Source organism: Xiphophorus hellerii, chromosome 6 (genome assembly GCF_003331165.1).
Source record: "Xiphophorus hellerii strain 12219 chromosome 6, Xiphophorus_hellerii-4.1, whole genome shotgun sequence".
NCBI classification, from domain to species: Eukaryota; Metazoa; Chordata; class Actinopteri; order Cyprinodontiformes; family Poeciliidae; genus Xiphophorus; species Xiphophorus hellerii.
In genome coordinates, this window is record NC_045677.1 from 2,200,205 (window position 1) to 2,217,743 (window position 17,539).

Here is a 17,539-nt window from a genome sequence, read left to right on the forward strand (position 1 = left end):
ACTGAAAGGGGCTCTTTGTGGGGAAGGACTGACCTCACCATCGCTAAGTTGTGCTCTTGGCAAGGCAGAATTAAAGCAGTGACACAGGACACGGCCATTGTTTTCTTACAACTTACTGAAGTTTCTGCGAAAACTGCCAATGTGCAATCAAGATAATTGCCATAGAAGCCATTCGCACCATGACTAACGGGTGTGTCTGGGTTCTACTTCCTTCAGGGGAAAAGCTGAGAGAAGAAATGTGAAATGTTCAGCAGTCTCTGCTTCGCTGTGAGGTCATCCAGGAAAAACAAGCAGGGAATTTCAACAAGCCCAGTTATTTCACTGATTAGCATGGGGATTTCCTCTCTGGTCATTATGGAAAAGGCATAGTTCACTTCCTAAATTGTTGTCTTAATTATTGAATACAAATTTGTGGAGATTTGCTGTGTGTTGACTTTGAGTAAAAAAAAACTAATGATGTATGTTTTAGCTTCGAGTGAAACTTTGCTGCATTCATGTTCAGATTATTCCAGTCAGTCCAACATGTTGGGGTAATTCCTGTTTCCTTCCATTTGGGATGGCTGCTGATAGCAGAACCAGTCATCTCTGAAGGGACGTATCATGTCCTGTGATGAATAACTGAGTCACTGAAGGACACCAGGAACATTCATCTCTGGTTAGCTTAAGTTGGTTATAAAGCCCCTGGTGAGTTATTTTTCACCTTCATTGAAACAAATTCTATTACCACAATCACATCAAGTTGTGTAAAGCTAGAACCAGGGTCAGAATACACTAAAGAAAGCTGCAAAATACATCGTGTCTCAAGACAATATTTTTGAGACAGGATACACCTTTCTGATTATTTGGACAGATATCCATATCAGATATATCATATACATATGGCTGCTATTACCAATAACCACTATTTATCAGCGAGAATGCAATTAATTATTTTAGTAGTCAATTATTCTGACAATTAATCAGATAAAAAATTTGTCACATACTGCAGATAAAAAAAACACAAGTTTGTAATTTTCAAACATGTATTATTTATATTCATGGAAAACCAAAAGTATTAATATAACTCACCAAATTTGGGCTTATGAGTACAATGTTTGCAAACACATATTTCTTTAAAAAAAAGTCTGGCCGAGGCAACACGATAGAAATAAACTTTGGTTATTAATATGGGCCCAGTTTTACTAACTGAACCAATACCTATGTGTTACTTAGTAACTAATATTGGTGAACGCCAATGTTAATGCTGGTAGGTATCTACTCCGTGTTGTTCCCAAAGTAATCAACCTTAACGATGTCAGATTTAAGCTCACCTTAATAAAATAAGCATACCTAATAAAGTGGCTGATGAGTGAATATCCAGCTAAACAGTAGTGGGAGGCAAATGATGGAAAAAAATTGTAGAAATAGGGTAAGAAGTCAAGTCCCCTTCACACAAAGTCTCACAATGTTGGAAAGAAGTGTGTAGTAGTGGTGCTTGCAAACACGCTTAAATTAAATATTTTCATAAATAAACACTTTTACCAAGCAGAAAAAAGATTAAACATTTCAATTGTTCCACAAAATAGAAATGTGTACTATTGCAGCAGCCATTGCAATGCTTAGAGTGATGTACAGCAGAGCATGTTTGGTAACGTCAATTCCTCACAATGAGGAGAAAAAAAAAGAATGTTCTGATTCAACAAGAACCAAACCACAAGAACCACTGGAATGCACAGTTTGACCAATTATGATGTAAATCCCATTTTATAGTACATTGTCCTGTCTGAGTCCATCTGGTTAACTGTTTCCATGACAATGCTGATGTCCAAACTGTTTAAGTGCAGGACAAGCAATTACCAACTCATCAGCTTCTTAAAGCTGTAGCCCATCAACCAGTGGGTTATTAAGCAATCCCAGTTATAAAAGCTAGGTTTTAGCTAGGCTTACAGGCAGCAGTGTGGATTGAGGATTTGGCTAAACTCTGCATGGCGTCAAAGAATAGTTAATCTTCAAAATAAGAGCCTGTTTAAACCATTGTGCTTGAGGTACAGTACAGACTTTTTGACCACATGGAATCAGTGATTCCAGTTTAACAAAGTTGAAGATCAATACTAGACATTGACTGGATGGTGAAATTATTGAAAGAACAGAGCTTAGTGCCCTAGTACTCCCAGTATTCACAGCGGTTAGAGACTGCATCTATCTACAAAATGCTGAAAAAACTGCAAATACTAGAGACTCCCTCAAAAATGTTTATAACCACCTATTTTCATAGTTGAAACACCAAATATAATTCAATATGCCCTAATACGCAGAGTGGAAACCGTCTCAGCACCATCACAGAAGCTAACATCTACAGCAGGGGTCTCAAACTCCAGTCCTCGAGGGCCGCAGTCCTACAGTTTTTAGATGTGTCACAGGTACAAAACACTGCAATGAAATGGCTTAATGACCTCCTCCTTGTGTAGATCAGTTCTCCAGAGCCTTAATGACCTAATTATTCTATTCAGGTGTGGTGCAGCAGAGGCACATCTAAAAGTTGCAGGACTGCAGCCCTCAAGGACTGGAGTTTGAGACCCCCGAGATTCTACAGTCTTGCTTATCTTTATTATTTAGGGTTCAGCCAATCAGCACCAAAAGAAATGAAAGGTGCTGCTGCACCAGCTGCTTTGCAGATGCCACCCAATAGCGTCTCAAGTAGCATTCGGCCTACGTATTTCAGCTTCCCAAGCTGCATTGTCTTAGGAATATTTCAGATTTGTTCTACTGAAAAATCTGCAATAGTTGGGTTTTCCACAAATAATTTGAGTCAAGTTCCATGGGGAAAAATAATAATAAAAATAAAGAAATCAGTGAATAAGCAAATAATACTTTATACTTTACTATCCAACAACCAGAGATGTGTTTAAGGAATGAAAATTAAGGAAGTACAACAGCTGTAAGAAGCTACCAGAAAGAAAACGACAGTTTGTAGGACGTTCAGCTGTAATTTCAGATTGTTACAAGAATTTAGAAAGCAGTACAAAAAGAGACATTTAACGTGTTGCAGCAAAGTTTTGATATGTCAAATTCTAACCATGATCTATATATGGCAAAACATTGATCATTTTATTCCTCAAAGAGAGACTCTAGTCCAGGGGTGGGCAATCCTGGTCCTCGAGGGCCGGTGTCCTGCAACTCTTAGATGTCTCCCTGGTCCAACACACTTGAATCCAATAGCTGAATCACCTCCTAAGTGCAGTCAAGTTCTCCAGAGTCCTGCTAATGACCTCATTATTTGACTCAGGTGTGTTGAAGTAGAGATGCATCTAAAAGTTGCAGGAGACCGGCCCTCGAGGCCTGGAGTTGCCCACCCCTGCTCTAGTCTGTAAATGTACTGTACAGTTAATAAGCCAATATTTCTTAGTAAATTCTTTTTCTACTGTGAGTGATCGGAGCAGATTTACTACTCAGTCAATAAGCACCAGAGGTTTACAAGATAGCATGGCCCAGCTATCTGATTGTTGAAATGAGTGTGACTAACACAGGAGCTAAACGCTCCCCTGGTAGCAGTTTGGCTAAATAGGTTGAATATCTGATGAAGAGCGTCAGACACAGAGTGATGTGTGGAGCTGTGCTTACAGAAACTGATGAACTGGGGGCGTTGGTGCAGTATCCAGAGGAGGGAACAGACGCCACAGACCATCGTCGCCCATCCACCCTGCTGAAAAAGAGCAACACAACAAGCAGCTCAGTGGTCGCACCTGAAACTTTCACATCCTGTTCATGCTCTGCACTTCAAAAGCTAGAAGCATTTCTGAAAAAACATCTCTCCATGCAGGTTTAGGCTGCGTGCAGTTGGTGCGCCGACCCGTCGGTGCTTTCTTACCTTTCGGTGCGGGCCAGCTGGCTACAGACACAAACAAGGGAGGAAGATGCAGAGAAATTAAATTAAACAGTGTTCATGGTAGTGGCAGTCATTGTGTTGTTCAGTGTGTCCCAGCTCACAGCCAGAGGCTGGCTGATGTAGCAGCTTCTCAACACCCACCCAAGATGTTGTCACACTGCAGCACCCAGCTAGCTCATGGTTTAACACTGCATCAAACACACGCAGAAAATGGATTCTTAGCATTTCCTGCCCTCAATAAATCTTTCGCACATTTCCTCTCACTTTTCCTTACTCTGAACTCTGAGGATGTGACCCAGTTTCACTCACTGATCCAACCCAAGGTGACACAAGTTTGAAGGTTTTGCGGTGGAGACATTTGGCTCAATTCACAAGAAAAGGTTCATGTGAATTCAATTTGCAATCATCCTTCAAGGGTATTTACATAATCCATCTTCTGAAAATATTTGACAAACATAAAATATAAGTCATTTTTCATCTACCTGATGTTTACGTATAGTACAGACCAAATGTTTGGACACACCTTCTAATTCAATGGGTTTTCTTTATTTTCATGACTATTTATAAGGCAAGAAATCCCACTTATTAACCTGACACCTATGAAGTGAAAACCATTTCAGGTGACTACCTCTTGAAGCTCATCAAGAAAATGCAGAGTGTGTGCAAAGCAGTAATCACAGAAAAAGTTTGCTACTTTGAAGAAACTAGAATATAAGGGGTATTTTCAGTTGTTTTACACTTTTTTGTTTAGTGCATATTTCCACATGTATTATTCATAGTTTTGATGCCTTCAGTGTGAATCTACAATGTCAATAGTCATGAAAATAAAGGAAACTCATTGAATTAAAAGGTGTGTCCAAACTTTTGGTCTGTACTGTACATCACTGAAAGCTTTGTCTAATTGCTCAGAAGCTTTTTGCATGTTTGAACTCGAGACCCAAAGCTAGACGCTAAAATAAAGGTTTCCCAGCATTCTCTGTTGAAACATATGCTTGCTGTTTATTAGAAACATGGAACTACATACAGCACCTCTCATTAGTTATTTTTCTTGCACTAAAACATGACTTTCCTCTCTGGTTAGGCAAGCCAGCACATGTACGGTTACTCAGTGCTAGCATAACAACATCACAGCACAAACTTGTGTGTGTAAAAAAACAGAAAAGCTGGCATTGAGGCGGGCTGTGTCCAGAAGAAATTTAATACTGAAATTTAACATGCCACTCAACTAGCTGAAACTTCCCCCTCACTATAGTAGCACAAATTAAGAATTCTGAAAATATATTACTTTGGAAAAACACACACTGGCAAAGTGTCAAAAGTTAAAGAGCCCCACCCATCAACGTTGGCAACGCTGTTTAAATCTATAGTTAAGAGGTAAATACTGTCCAGCAGACAGCTGCATGTTGCAGAGGTGGGGACTCGAGTCACATGACTTGGACTCGAGTCAGACTCGAGTCGTTAAAATCATGACTTGAGACTTGACTTGAAAAAATGCTCAAAGACTCGGACTTGACTTTGACTTTCATGCCATTGACTTGGGACTTGACTCGACTTGAAGCTGTTTACTTGAAAAGACTTGATATTTTTTACTCAAAGTCTTAAAATTTAAAACACGTTATTTATAAAGTGGCGTCATTAATTAATTTCACTCATTCCGTATCAATATGCGCAGACCGTCACTATGTTTTTCCTCTCTCCTTATATATGTATGTGTACGTAGCTGCAGCACAACCAATCAAATTAACAGGATTTGGACGTTTTAAAAAGAGCTCAGGGAACGAAATACGAAATAACCGCTCGAATATGCTTCCGCGAGTAATTTCTTTTGGCTACGTAGGTTATGAACTTTCGACTAAAAAACGAACTGCAACTTGTAAAACATGCAAGAAGAGAATATCGGATGGAGATGCCACGACGTCCAACTTTGTCCGGCATTTGAAGCTTCACAAAGATCGGTAGGTGGCGCTTTTCTTTTGCTGTAAGATAGTTGACTTTAGCTAACTTCGTGTTAGCATGTGTACTCCGGGTTAAATTGGTGATGATTTACCATAAATCCGGTCCTTCAAATGCCTCCACAAATAATGTGCACCGTGTTAGCTCAGGAAGCCGGTGGATAGTGAGCGGGGCTCCGGAACAGAAAGCAGATTCTGGACCTGAACACAGGGAACAGAGTCTCTCTGTCCCATCATGATGATGAGCCGGGTCTAGTATCATCTAAGGATGGCTGGTGTATTTGAAGACATCTACGTTGGGAAATTATATTGACAATATATTGTTTACTTTGTTAATGCACTGACCGGCGTGACTGTCACATGTCGCACAGAACCCATTTCCAAGTAGTATAGCTTTGCTGGGAAAAAAAAAAAAAGACCAAATACAGTGACTGTCCCAAATAAATTTTGTGTTTAGAATATCTGTCCCATATTTACGGAGGACTGAAACTAACATACTTAGAAATAAAAGCAGAAAAATAAATGCACCAGACCTTCCTGAGTTTACTTGTGATAACTTCATTTATACTTATTTCATTTTTTTGAAAACTATGATTGTTGTAGTGTTGATGTTTATTTATGAATAGAAGGAGTAAACTGAAGTCAAATGTAATTCATGAATGGCTGTAATTTATTTTCTGACATCTGTTTACTTCTGACAGATTTGAAGAATACCAGATGAATAAGAGGATCACAAATGAACCTCAAATACATATTTTAAAAAGAACAAATGGTCTAATATTTGAATTTTATGTATAATTGCAAATTATTAAAAAAAATAAATAAAAACGACTCGAAATGACTTGAAATTAAAGGTTCCTGACTTGAGACTTGACTCGACTTTTGCCTGTCTTTACTTGAGACTTGACTCGGACTTGAGGACAGAGACTTGAGACTTACTTGAGACTTGCAACACAGTGACTTGGTCACACCTCTGGCATGTTGGCTACCTGAGCAGATATAGACTTTTTTTGTGCTTGCTTTTTTTAAATACACTAGTTGTTAAGTATTGTCAATAATGTCTTACAATAATAACAAGCATGTTATCAAGTTTTTCTATGAGGGGACCCTGACTCATATTCCTCATACCATAATCATCTAACAGCCTAACAGACTTCATTGCTAATATGAAAAAGGACTGATTCCAAACAAGTCCTGCCAGAACCATGAAGTTCCACTGAAACACTGCCAGCTGCTCATTGGTGCAAAGCTATTACCCGTAAGTTGAGAAGATGAGGGTACAGAAAAGACCTGTGTAAAAGAGAAATGCAGCACAACCATGTGATATGAAAGCTAACTTTCTTTGGAAGATTTGAATGAAACCAAGAAAGGAAACCCTGTGTAGTGGTAATGGTGACGACTTTATATCTTCTGGTCAATCAGAAAACGCTTTTGTCTGGTAAGAAACAATTTTACCAGTGGCTTCTCCTTGAATCAATTGCTTGATTCCCAATTCAAAGTTTGAACTGTGAGAAAACTTGCTGCAGTGATGTGGATTTGCATAAGTGGAAATGAACAATAAAAGCGTCTGATTTACCTGCGGGCAAACTGGAAGTTGGAAGAGGTGCTAGTGGAGATATTCCTGGGACTTTCTGAGGGACTGCTTCCAGCTGGAACAGACACATCAAATTTTACTTAAAGGGACAATATTATGTATTTTCCAGGCACACAGTGCCATTTTATAGCACAATCAAGTAACTATGTTAACTTCAGTTGTCATAAAAATGCTATCTGGTAGCAGTCCAGCTAGTCTGAAGGAGCTGAGTTGCAGGGGAAGGGCTTTGTGAGACACGATCTCAGCTTGGAAACTGCAGCTTTAATATTTGTTGATAGTAAGAAAAGCTGCATTCATACCATATTTACAAAAGTTAACCAGCTAAATTTGTGAGCAAATTTGTGTTAAAGGAAGTTATGAAAAACAAGATAATGAGAAAGGGGAACCCCCCTCATGAGGGGGGTTCACATGGAATGACACATGGAATCAAAACAAAACTGAGGGAGCATGTATGCGACAGCACACACCAATGCCTCAATCCATTCATTCCAGACTGCCAAACATCAACGTTCACAGGGTAGAGTAGATAAACGAATACCTGTTGCGAGATGAAGAGGTGAAAGAGGTCGCGACAGCGTGGGCGACGGAGTCCCGACCGCCAAACTCCTCCTCTTGTTGTTACGGGAACTGAGAGAGAGCAGGGAATCAGGGAGGACAGAGGAGGTTAGCTCATGGTCAGCTGATGATCAACAAGTAGCACGTGGTGCTCACCCGTCTTATCAGCGCAGCAAAATAAAACGGCGTCAACCTATGAACTGAAGTGGGTTATGGTGATAAGGGAAACACAAGCCGCTTTTATGACACCTACAATTACATTTATAGACACGCATAGCTGGAGAACCAATATAATTATATTATCTCTTAATGGGCTACAATGAAGCCTTTAACGGCGTTTTTCTGAGAAACATAATTCGATATACAGATAATGAAAAAAAAACAAACAATAACCAATACATATGGTAGCAAGAGTGTTTCTTTTAGCTGAAGTAACCCAGATTTAGTCCCATTAAAATCCTGACCCAGTAACCTTAAGATCAAAAGTGACTCTGTCCACTTCCTGCATGACTCCGCTGCATGCTCTGCCTGCAGGCTTTATAACGCTTCATAGAAACTGTGAATTAGCTCTCTGTACATTTGTCCTCGTCTCTCTTCCCATTTGTCTCTATTTCAGCTTGGCTATAATTCGTGGAAAGAGGCTGGGTGTAATTCCATGTTGCTTTCTGCTTCTTATCCTGGCAATGCTGGCTTTCTTTCACACTGGCGGCAACCTAAAACTACTGAGCTGAGAGACGATAACAAAGTCCGACGTTTCTGGGTCGGTGCCGAGGCAGATTCAGTCACTTATGTGGCCTCAACCCCAAAAAGGTTGGAGAAAAATTAGGCAATCAGGAGCCTGAGTTTCCCTAAGATTTGTTCCAATTTTATTCTTATCAGACAAAATAAACAGTCTGTCCTAACAAAGAAACAAGACAAGAATGTGCAGAAGTAGCAGTGCTGCATCACACCCAGACGACGTGAGCAGCTAGCAGCTAGCACTTCTAGGTCTGTTTGCATTTGGACACAACACTGGACTGTGGGATCCTCACAAAAGGCCAGTAACGTTAGAGATATGAATAAAATGACTCTACAATGACTATTCCCATGTGCCCTGCTAATCAAACTGCTTCTGTGTGTTGTAATAGAAAAATCACATCTTACTCAGTGAAAACAAGCAGATAAAGAGGACAGAATAATGAAAAGGTTCTGGAATTGTGGCGCTCATGGTGGCTCTGTTGTGTTAGTTCTGATTTGCTCTTTTTGTTTGACTTTTTTTGGTTGATGTGTTGCATGTTTGGACAACCATTCCCTCTGGTTTTGGATGCTGTGCAAATTTAAGGAGTCTGCTCTCATTGTATTGTTTTTCAGACAGGAGCAGCTGATTAGCATCTCTAAAGCTCAAATAATACCTGAACTTTGACCCCAAAGGAGTTGAAAAGAAAGCTTCGTAGATGCAGAGCAGAGAGAGAAGGAGGAGGTTCAAGCCCTCTCTTCTGTCAATCATAACAGGTAAGGATCATATCCTAGACTCCGTCTCTCAGCTCGGCTGTATGGCCATAAGTCCAGACTGAGATTTAAGGAGAAACAGCAAAAGCAAATGAGGTGGATTAGCAGCACTGGCCATCTGATGGTCTCCTCCAGGACATTACTGTGGAATATCGTCTCTGCTGCCTGGATGCTGAGCTGCTAGCATACGGCTGTCCTACAGCAACAATCTTCAGTCAGAGGTCTCTTCTGATATGTTGCAAGACTGACTGCTACCAGAGATCCTTTCTGCCCACAGCATTTTCATCCACATCAACTCTTTGAAGATACTTGGATAATGTGAGTTATGACATTTAATTTTCCGTTGGGACAAATAAAGTATTTTTGCATTGAATACAGTTGGACATATTCAAGGAACCCCCAACGTTTGTCTAATGTGATGTCACCAGAGGCAGAGTGTGAGGAGGGCAGACTTTTTCTTGAATGGATAATGATTTATAACACAACAGCAATACGAACAGAAAACCATGGCCATGGCATGTTGGTGAGACACTACATCTAAAAGAGAGACTGGAAAGAAAAATAGGGGTGGTATTTTTAAATTTGACGATTGTGTCTGCTTGAAGTAGGGAGCTCTATTTATTATCTGCAGTTAATAGAATCAATAATTTGCATTGGATGATGGAATCTAATAGCTCTAGAGGTAACTACAACAGTAAATACAAAGATGAAGAAATGTAGCAAGGATAATGACAAAGAGGATCCTCTATAGATCCTCTCTTGTTGACAAAGGCAGGCAGGTCCTTCAGGCATTACGGGCCAGACTGTGAAGGTTGATCGCATTTACCTGACAATTAAAAGCCAAACTACGTTCTCTAACCGCATCAACGACGGATATCGACCAGCTCTCAGGCTTGGTGTCGCTTCATGCGACAGCTGGCAGCAGACAATGCAGGCCGTCTGTGCTAAACACACACATGCATACACACACAAGTCCTAACAGGCCACGTTTCTCCGTAGGAAACAAAATCTAGGGCGGATGTAACCGACACTGAAGGACTCCCAATAAACGTCCATTTGATAAATGTAGAAAAACACTTAAGAAATTGTAAAAATGCTGCGTTTGCATGCTGTGAATCAGCTAAGCGTTCAACAATTGGATTGTAAATACAGCGCAGCAGCGCTTCATAAAGACCACCGCGTATTTCTATTCCCAAACAGCATTCGTTCGTTACCTTTTCGACCTTCTCATCATTGCTCCAGTCACAAAACTGGTTTTGTAGCTGGGCAGAACGGTCCAATAGTAGCTTTGGTCGGACATATTGGTGGTCACAGATAAAGCCAGTGGAAATATGAGAATCAGTGTCCTCTCATTAGAGTGGGAGCATCATGTTTAACAGTCTCTCCCCGTGACTGTGTTGCTGGCTGTGGTTAGGCCACTACGCAGAGTCCAACAGCGGAAACTCCATTCAGCTCCGGGACAAACTGACCCCAGACCCGCGGAAGGGCAGCTCGCTTCTGCTGAGCGACTGGAGCGGCCATGTCCGTTCAGCTCAGTTTTCTTCTCGGGAGCAGAATCTCAGTAACACCGTTTCTGTCTTCCGAGAAATGCAGCATCATACAGCGGTAGCTCGGTCAGCTCGGAGAGGGAAACAAACTTTCCTTCAGCAGCACCGTTCTCTGAACTGCGCAGCCGCGAGAACATGGAAAACGGGGAGGCGGGACTAGTGGTGCTTTCAGGAGCTACTTGAAAAACTGGATTAACCACTATTCAACAAAATATTAATCGCGCAAAACAGTGTTCTTTGTAATTTTGTATTTTTGTGGTACACAGGTTTTACGAGCCCACAGATCCTAATAGCTAAAATGATGTCGAGATAACGTGAAAAGCTAGACGTAAAAGCTTTATAGCTTTGAAATAGTCAAATGTCCAAGAACACTGAAAGTTACTTTTTATCTGGATAAAAATGGCAGAAGTCTTTGCTTCATACAAGACTCAAATTTATCATAATTACCTTATAAACAGTTTCTTACTAAACTATTCATCCCCAAAAGCATTTTTAGATTTTCTGTCATAAACAACTCTGACTAAAACTGACGAAAGCAAAGTAGCATTATTATTATTATTAATTATTAGCATTATTAATTACAAATCTGAAAAGTGGGGTAGGCATATTCATTGAGTCCCTCTCAGTACTGTGAAGAACAATGTTTTGCAGCAATTATAACTGCAAGTCTTTAAGGCTTGATGTATCTCGAAACAGATTTTCTTTTACACAATTCTTGCAAAATACTTGTAAATTTAGTCAGATTGGATGGAGTGTGTCTGGGACATCAAAATTAAGTCTTCCCAAAGACAAAAACTGGATTTATGTCTGAGCTTTAACTCAGTCATTTCAGCAGATGAATATGGAATCTAAACCATTCCAATGGTTTAGATTCTGGCTGTATGTGGATCTTTGTGTTGCTGAAGGGTGAACCGACTCACAGTACAGGTATCTGTATCCTGACATGTTCTCTTCTGTGTGCCCTGTATTTAGCTCCACCTTTCTTATTTTGAGCAGTTTCACTTTCCCAGCTGAAGAAAAACATTCCTACACCATAATGCTGCCACTGCCATGATTCACCATGAGGAAGGTGTGCAGTGTTAATTTTCTGCTGCGTATAATTGTATATATGTCTATGCTCTTTCCATTTTCAAATAATGGGTGACTGGATGTTTAGATGGAACAGAGCTTGGTGATATTTTCAAAAGCTAGAGATAAGGTTTTGTAACTTAACCCTGATTAAAACTTCTCCGCGCTTTTCTCCCTGACCTGTCTACTGTGTTTTTTGATCTTCATGATGCTGTTTGTGCTCTAAAAGAACTCTGAAGCCTACAGAAAACATCTGAATTTATATTGAAACTGAATTACATACAGGTTTTTTTACTAGGCAGTTTTTGATCTTAGTCAGTTGTACTCAGTTTTATCTAGGGGTATAAAAGGGCCAAATAAAAGTACAAGCTAAAAACAATATATTGTCTTCCACTAAAGTTTGTGGTTTGAAGGAGGTGGTTTTTATTTCCATTTTATTTGTTTTTGGTTATTTGGTTATTTATTTTTTCGGGGTATTTAAAGTATTTTCCAGTTCTAGTGTTAAGTGGTTTTTACCAAATTAAAAGTTTATTGATATTAAACTTTTAAGGATGAACTTTCATTATTATGCAATTATCATAATACTGCTTGAAAATATTATCGTTTATCGCAATAATAACTGGGACAATCTATCATCCAGCAAAAGTTATCATTTCAGGCCTAGTTACAACAAACAAAAAAGTATAGAAAAATCAACATGGTGTTCTAGGTCATCTTCTTCTTGAAGTCATCAAATCAATATGTTTCTTGCCTGAACCACCTTTGTGACCCAGCATGGCCAGTTTTCACAATTCCTTAAAATCAATTGAATTGTAATATTTCTACTCTGTGAGAAGAGCTGTGCAACAAATCTGATGTTATACGTTCTACTCAGATTAGAGGCAGCTCATACATCGAGGTTTGTCTGGCTTGGCAACAAATTCACATGTGACTTCCATACAATAACAATTTACATACGCATTGTTCTAATCCTGACATGCAAAGTTGAATTCCGACAAGAACCAGCCTTGGGAAAACCCACGGCTCTGATGAATGGAATTGCATATCAAGTGCAAATATTCCTGCATCTATCTGATTTAGACATCCAGCAACTGATTTTCAGCAAAAACAGAACACTGAGTTTATTATCATAAAATGATCTCTGAACTGCAGGAAGCAGAGATGTTCTGCTCTAGATTTTTTTTTCTCCGTTTGCAGAAACCTGTCTTGGCAGTAAGACAACCCGGTCTTTCAGGCACATTCAAGCCTTCCTGCCTCACCAGAGGGTCAAGTAAACAAATACTTGGTGCGAGTGAGCACAAGAAAGCTGACAGTGATAGTGATCTGGCTGATCTGGTTTGAGGGGGGCAGAAATGGCAATTGAGGCAGACAGGATGTACAGGAGAAGCAAGACAACAATACTTACACATTTCCCCTGCGTGGAAGGCTCAGCTCTTTCTGGAATAATGATTGAAAAGAAAAAGAATGAAAAAGTTCAAAGTTAGTACCTTCTAAAGAAAAAAATAGCATTTCATGAATACTTGTAATCCAGATATTTTTAATATTCTTCTGTTATTTTAATAGTTCAAACCGTGATGTTGACCCCATGAATAAGATGTTTAACATTTTTCCATTTTTAGGGTTTTTAGAGACAGACTTTTTAATCACTTTTTTTAAGTTCAGAAGACAACATTCACAGATTGCCATGTTTTTAAACATCATGCGAGAGGATTATCATCTGGGGGATTTTGCTGCGAGAGGATCTAGTGTGCTTCGCAAAATAGATGACCGTGACAAACGAACACCATGCGGACATATTTATGCAACATTTCAAGACATCAGCAGGGAGGTTAAGGCTTGTGCACAAACTGGTTTGTTAATTGAACAACTGCCCTAAAACATTTGCCAAATTAGTTGCCAAGTGGCTTAAGGACAACTATGTCAACATATCTGACTGACAATGTCTGTTTAATGTCAGACAATGAGGAAAAATATAGTGGTTATGAGGTTATGCCTTTTTTTAAACATATGTTGATATTTGGTTTCAATCATATGCTGAGCATAAACAGACGTGGGGGAAATTGTTTCTTGACACTGTAAAATATGTTTAATGAGTTATGTCTTCTTAGGATTATTTCTCTTTCTGTGCCTGTGAATACACTTTTTTTATAACCCTCTTTGCCCTGTTGAAAAATACTGAAGATATGAAATCTGGAGAAATGAAACCTGTTTAGAGCAACTGGTTACTCAACATTTAGGCTGCATCGCATTTAAAGACATCATTGTCACACCAATAACTCCTCCCAGATCATCATTCTGTGATAAATACCCACACATGAATGCCTATTTACACAGCAGTTCTTCATTCACATCTCACCAAGAGATGAGCATGTGTGAGCTTTCAGAACATGAAGCTCTGATCATGGAACCAAAGGGGCATGGTGTATAGACACGTTGCAATGTACTGTTGCTTGCACAGAATCCCACCCCCCACCCAGCTCCCTGCAGGAGGGAAGAAAAACTGCTGGCTAACAGTGACTGCCATTGGTTTTACTGTCGAGCTGTAAACATAAAGAGCCAAATCATAGATGTACATGTAACACTTATGAGGGAAAAATGTATGCAGTGTTTTGCTACTAATTGTCAACACTATGACAATGAGATAGCAAGGTCCAATGAAATCACATTTCACAGCTTAGTAAAAAGTTTTATTTAAAAAAAAAAATGTAGAGAGGGAAGTAGGTCAGTTATGCTAGCTTGACTTTGACAACTTTAACATGTAGATGTGTTGCAGAATTCGGTGTGTTTCGGTTTGGTAAAAAAAAAAAATCTGTATAATCTACTGAGAGAGTGTTCTACTGATGATCACCATCAATTAGCTAATGAACCGCTACTGTGTTCAAATGATCACTTAATAATGGCAAAATAAACATCAGGCCTGAAAGGATACAATGCTCTGTCCTGTGTGTGGGAAATGTTTCTGGAGTTTTTTTTATTGTTGAATCCTGATACACTTGAACATAATCTCTTTTCTGTCAGCTAATAAAGCTGTTGTCAGTCAGTTGCTATGGCAACTGGTCTCTGTGTAGCATGGCCGACATAGAAAAAGGAATATGAGTGGTTTTGAGTTCAATGGTTTTTCCACTTTACCTTAGCTATGGTGCACTACACTAAATTAATAATAATTACATCTACAGGTTTCATTTGGTTAACAGGATTGTTCTACAGCGGCAGTGTGGTTATGGATGGAAAGTAAAATAATAGTCTTTTTCCCCTCCAGTATTGTTCACATACATAAAATTTCCAGATGAAAACAATAACATGCAACATCTCCATAAATTAGCAACATGCACCTGAGCATACAATACATGTCTGGGATGTGCCCTAAGTTTGGCTAAGCATGCATGCTGTTCAGATCTATTCAGTTCTTTAGATAGAAGAAAAGTTGTGCTGCATCCTCAACATGATGTTGCCTGCATCTGATTTTTCTGGAAAACATTGGCTCAGATTAGAAAGACCATGAAAAGACATCCAGTGGCGTTGATCTATTTGTAGCTGCAGACTTTGTTACAGCTGCTGCTGTTCTTTGCTTTGCACATGGGCACAATATCACTCATTCTGCTGTCTCATTTCAACCTTGCAGCCATTACAGATCTGTGAGTAGTCCCTAAGCCAACCAGAAGCTGCATACCTTGAATTGAAAGTATAACCTAAAAAGAGATCAGATGTGCAGTATTGCACAATGAACTGCCTTGATGCAGTTTCTGATAGGCTGTTATATTCAACATGTGATGTGTTCATGCATTCTTTGCATGGCAATTATATATTCAGTGGATTGGGTGGACTTACCTGCTCCATGGTATAAAATTTAGTGGCTGAGATGCTAAATCATGACACAACAATAATATGACATTGCATGTTTTCCTAACATTTTGCAGCCTTAATTGAAACAAAGAAATCAAGCCCATCGTATAATTTTAAAAAAGCTGCACACTGAGCCTGGTCCGGCTGCAGGTTTTTTCCTGGTTAAAGGAAGTCATTCCTCTCTTTATTTTATTTGGCTTCAAAAACACTTCATTACTCAGTTTCTAATACATTTATATTATTGCCATTTTAAATCCATTTTTATGATAATTTATTCTTATTTGTTTATATCTTTATTTTGTTTGCTGTTCCTAATATTTTAATCCATTAGCCCATTTTAAAATTAATTGGAGTCAAAGACAGTAAAAAGCTAAAGTTGGGCTTATTCATCAGATTGCTGCTTTCTGTCATTCCCACTTGTTTTCCTTCTGCTGCAGCGTATATATCATTTGCTACAGCACGACTCAGGTCCTTTCAGAACAAGTGGGCCTTGTAGCCATTAGTGGCATGAATACAAATCTTTCATACTCCACAGCTACTGCATGTGAGTCCAGACACATTAAATAAGACTTTCCTGGTTATGACACTTTAGCAATGGCTGCTTGAGGCCATCTGAACACATTTACTTTGTGACTAAATGTATTTAAATGAAGGTATTTATGCATAGAGACAATGTTTGGACTCAAACCACCATCCACATTCACCAGGACCAGGCAGGGTTGCACCTAATCTAAATACCATGGATGTATGCAGTTAATGGCTGGGAAAATCCAGTTTTAGAGAGCATTTCATCACAAAGCCTTATTCTCTCTGGAAAACAGACTATCTACTTATGCAGCTGACATGTACATGAATATAGGAGACAAGAAGGATTCCCATTTAGAATGCTTCCTAGTAAACATGACACCCAGTAAAATGATAAAAGGGATTATTCAATCAATCCCTTTCAGGGATCCTTGAAGAGGGAGTGGGGGGGTGAAGGGGGTTGCCCCAATTACCAAGGCAACCACATCATCGAAAGCAAGAAGGAACATTTTAGAATGAAGAAGGGAAACCTTACTGATCCATTTCATTGTTTACCTAAATTAGACTGTGAACCCGTTCATTCAGTTCATTTGTTCTGATGATCGGAAGAGAAACATGATCTGCTGCTATAATTAACATTTCTGAAAGATCTAATGATAAACTGTCAGTGAGCTACTGAACTACTGAGTAAAAAGCAAATGAGTCTCTACACCCAACATAGTAACCAAAAAGATTCAGTCTGCCTGGAAACAACCGAACCGAACCGAACGGAGCCGAGGCTGTGTTTACCTGCAGCCCGCGGCGTCTCAGGATGTTCGGCTCATCCATCAGTGAAGAACAAAAAGACATTCAGTCAGTCAGTCAGTCAGCTCATGCTGCGCCCTGTCCTCTGCGCGGAAGCTAGGATTCTGCCGTAGCCGCGTTAATGCTGCTGCTGCTCGGCCGCTACAGTCTCCAGCACCACCAGTAGCTGCTACTATATCCCGCTCTTCCTACTTCTCCACTACCTCTTTCTCTTCATCCCCCCGCGGAGAGCAGCAGCACTACACAGCCAAGACCCAACAAGGTGTTCGCTTCAATTAGTTGATCAGATGGATGGAAC

The 17,539-nt window shown here is 39.6% G+C and overlaps 1 protein-coding gene across 6 annotated transcripts in view; it reads right to left on the reverse strand.

Moving 5' to 3' along the window:
- Window positions 1-17,539, reverse strand: part of mast3a (microtubule associated serine/threonine kinase 3a) — a 51,320-nt gene extending 33,781 nt beyond the window's left edge. For 2 of the 6 annotated variants that reach the window (XM_032564762.1, XM_032564760.1), the window contains exons 1-6: window positions 17,227-17,537; window positions 13,475-13,506; window positions 7,950-8,038; window positions 7,394-7,466; window positions 3,848-3,868; window positions 3,601-3,682 (exon numbers count right to left, since the gene is read on the reverse strand). In XM_032564762.1, the coding sequence (XP_032420653.1) occupies window positions 3,601-3,682; window positions 3,848-3,868; window positions 7,394-7,466; window positions 7,950-8,038; window positions 13,475-13,506; window positions 17,227-17,286 (357 nt within the window). In that variant the 5' untranslated portion in view covers window positions 17,287-17,537. Of the gene's footprint in view, window positions 1-3,600; window positions 3,683-3,847; window positions 3,869-7,393; window positions 7,467-7,949; window positions 8,039-10,668; window positions 11,123-13,474; window positions 13,507-17,226 lie in introns of those variants that run through there. The other 4 variants (XM_032564764.1, XM_032564765.1, XM_032564766.1 and 1 more) reach the window with 4 other exon arrangements.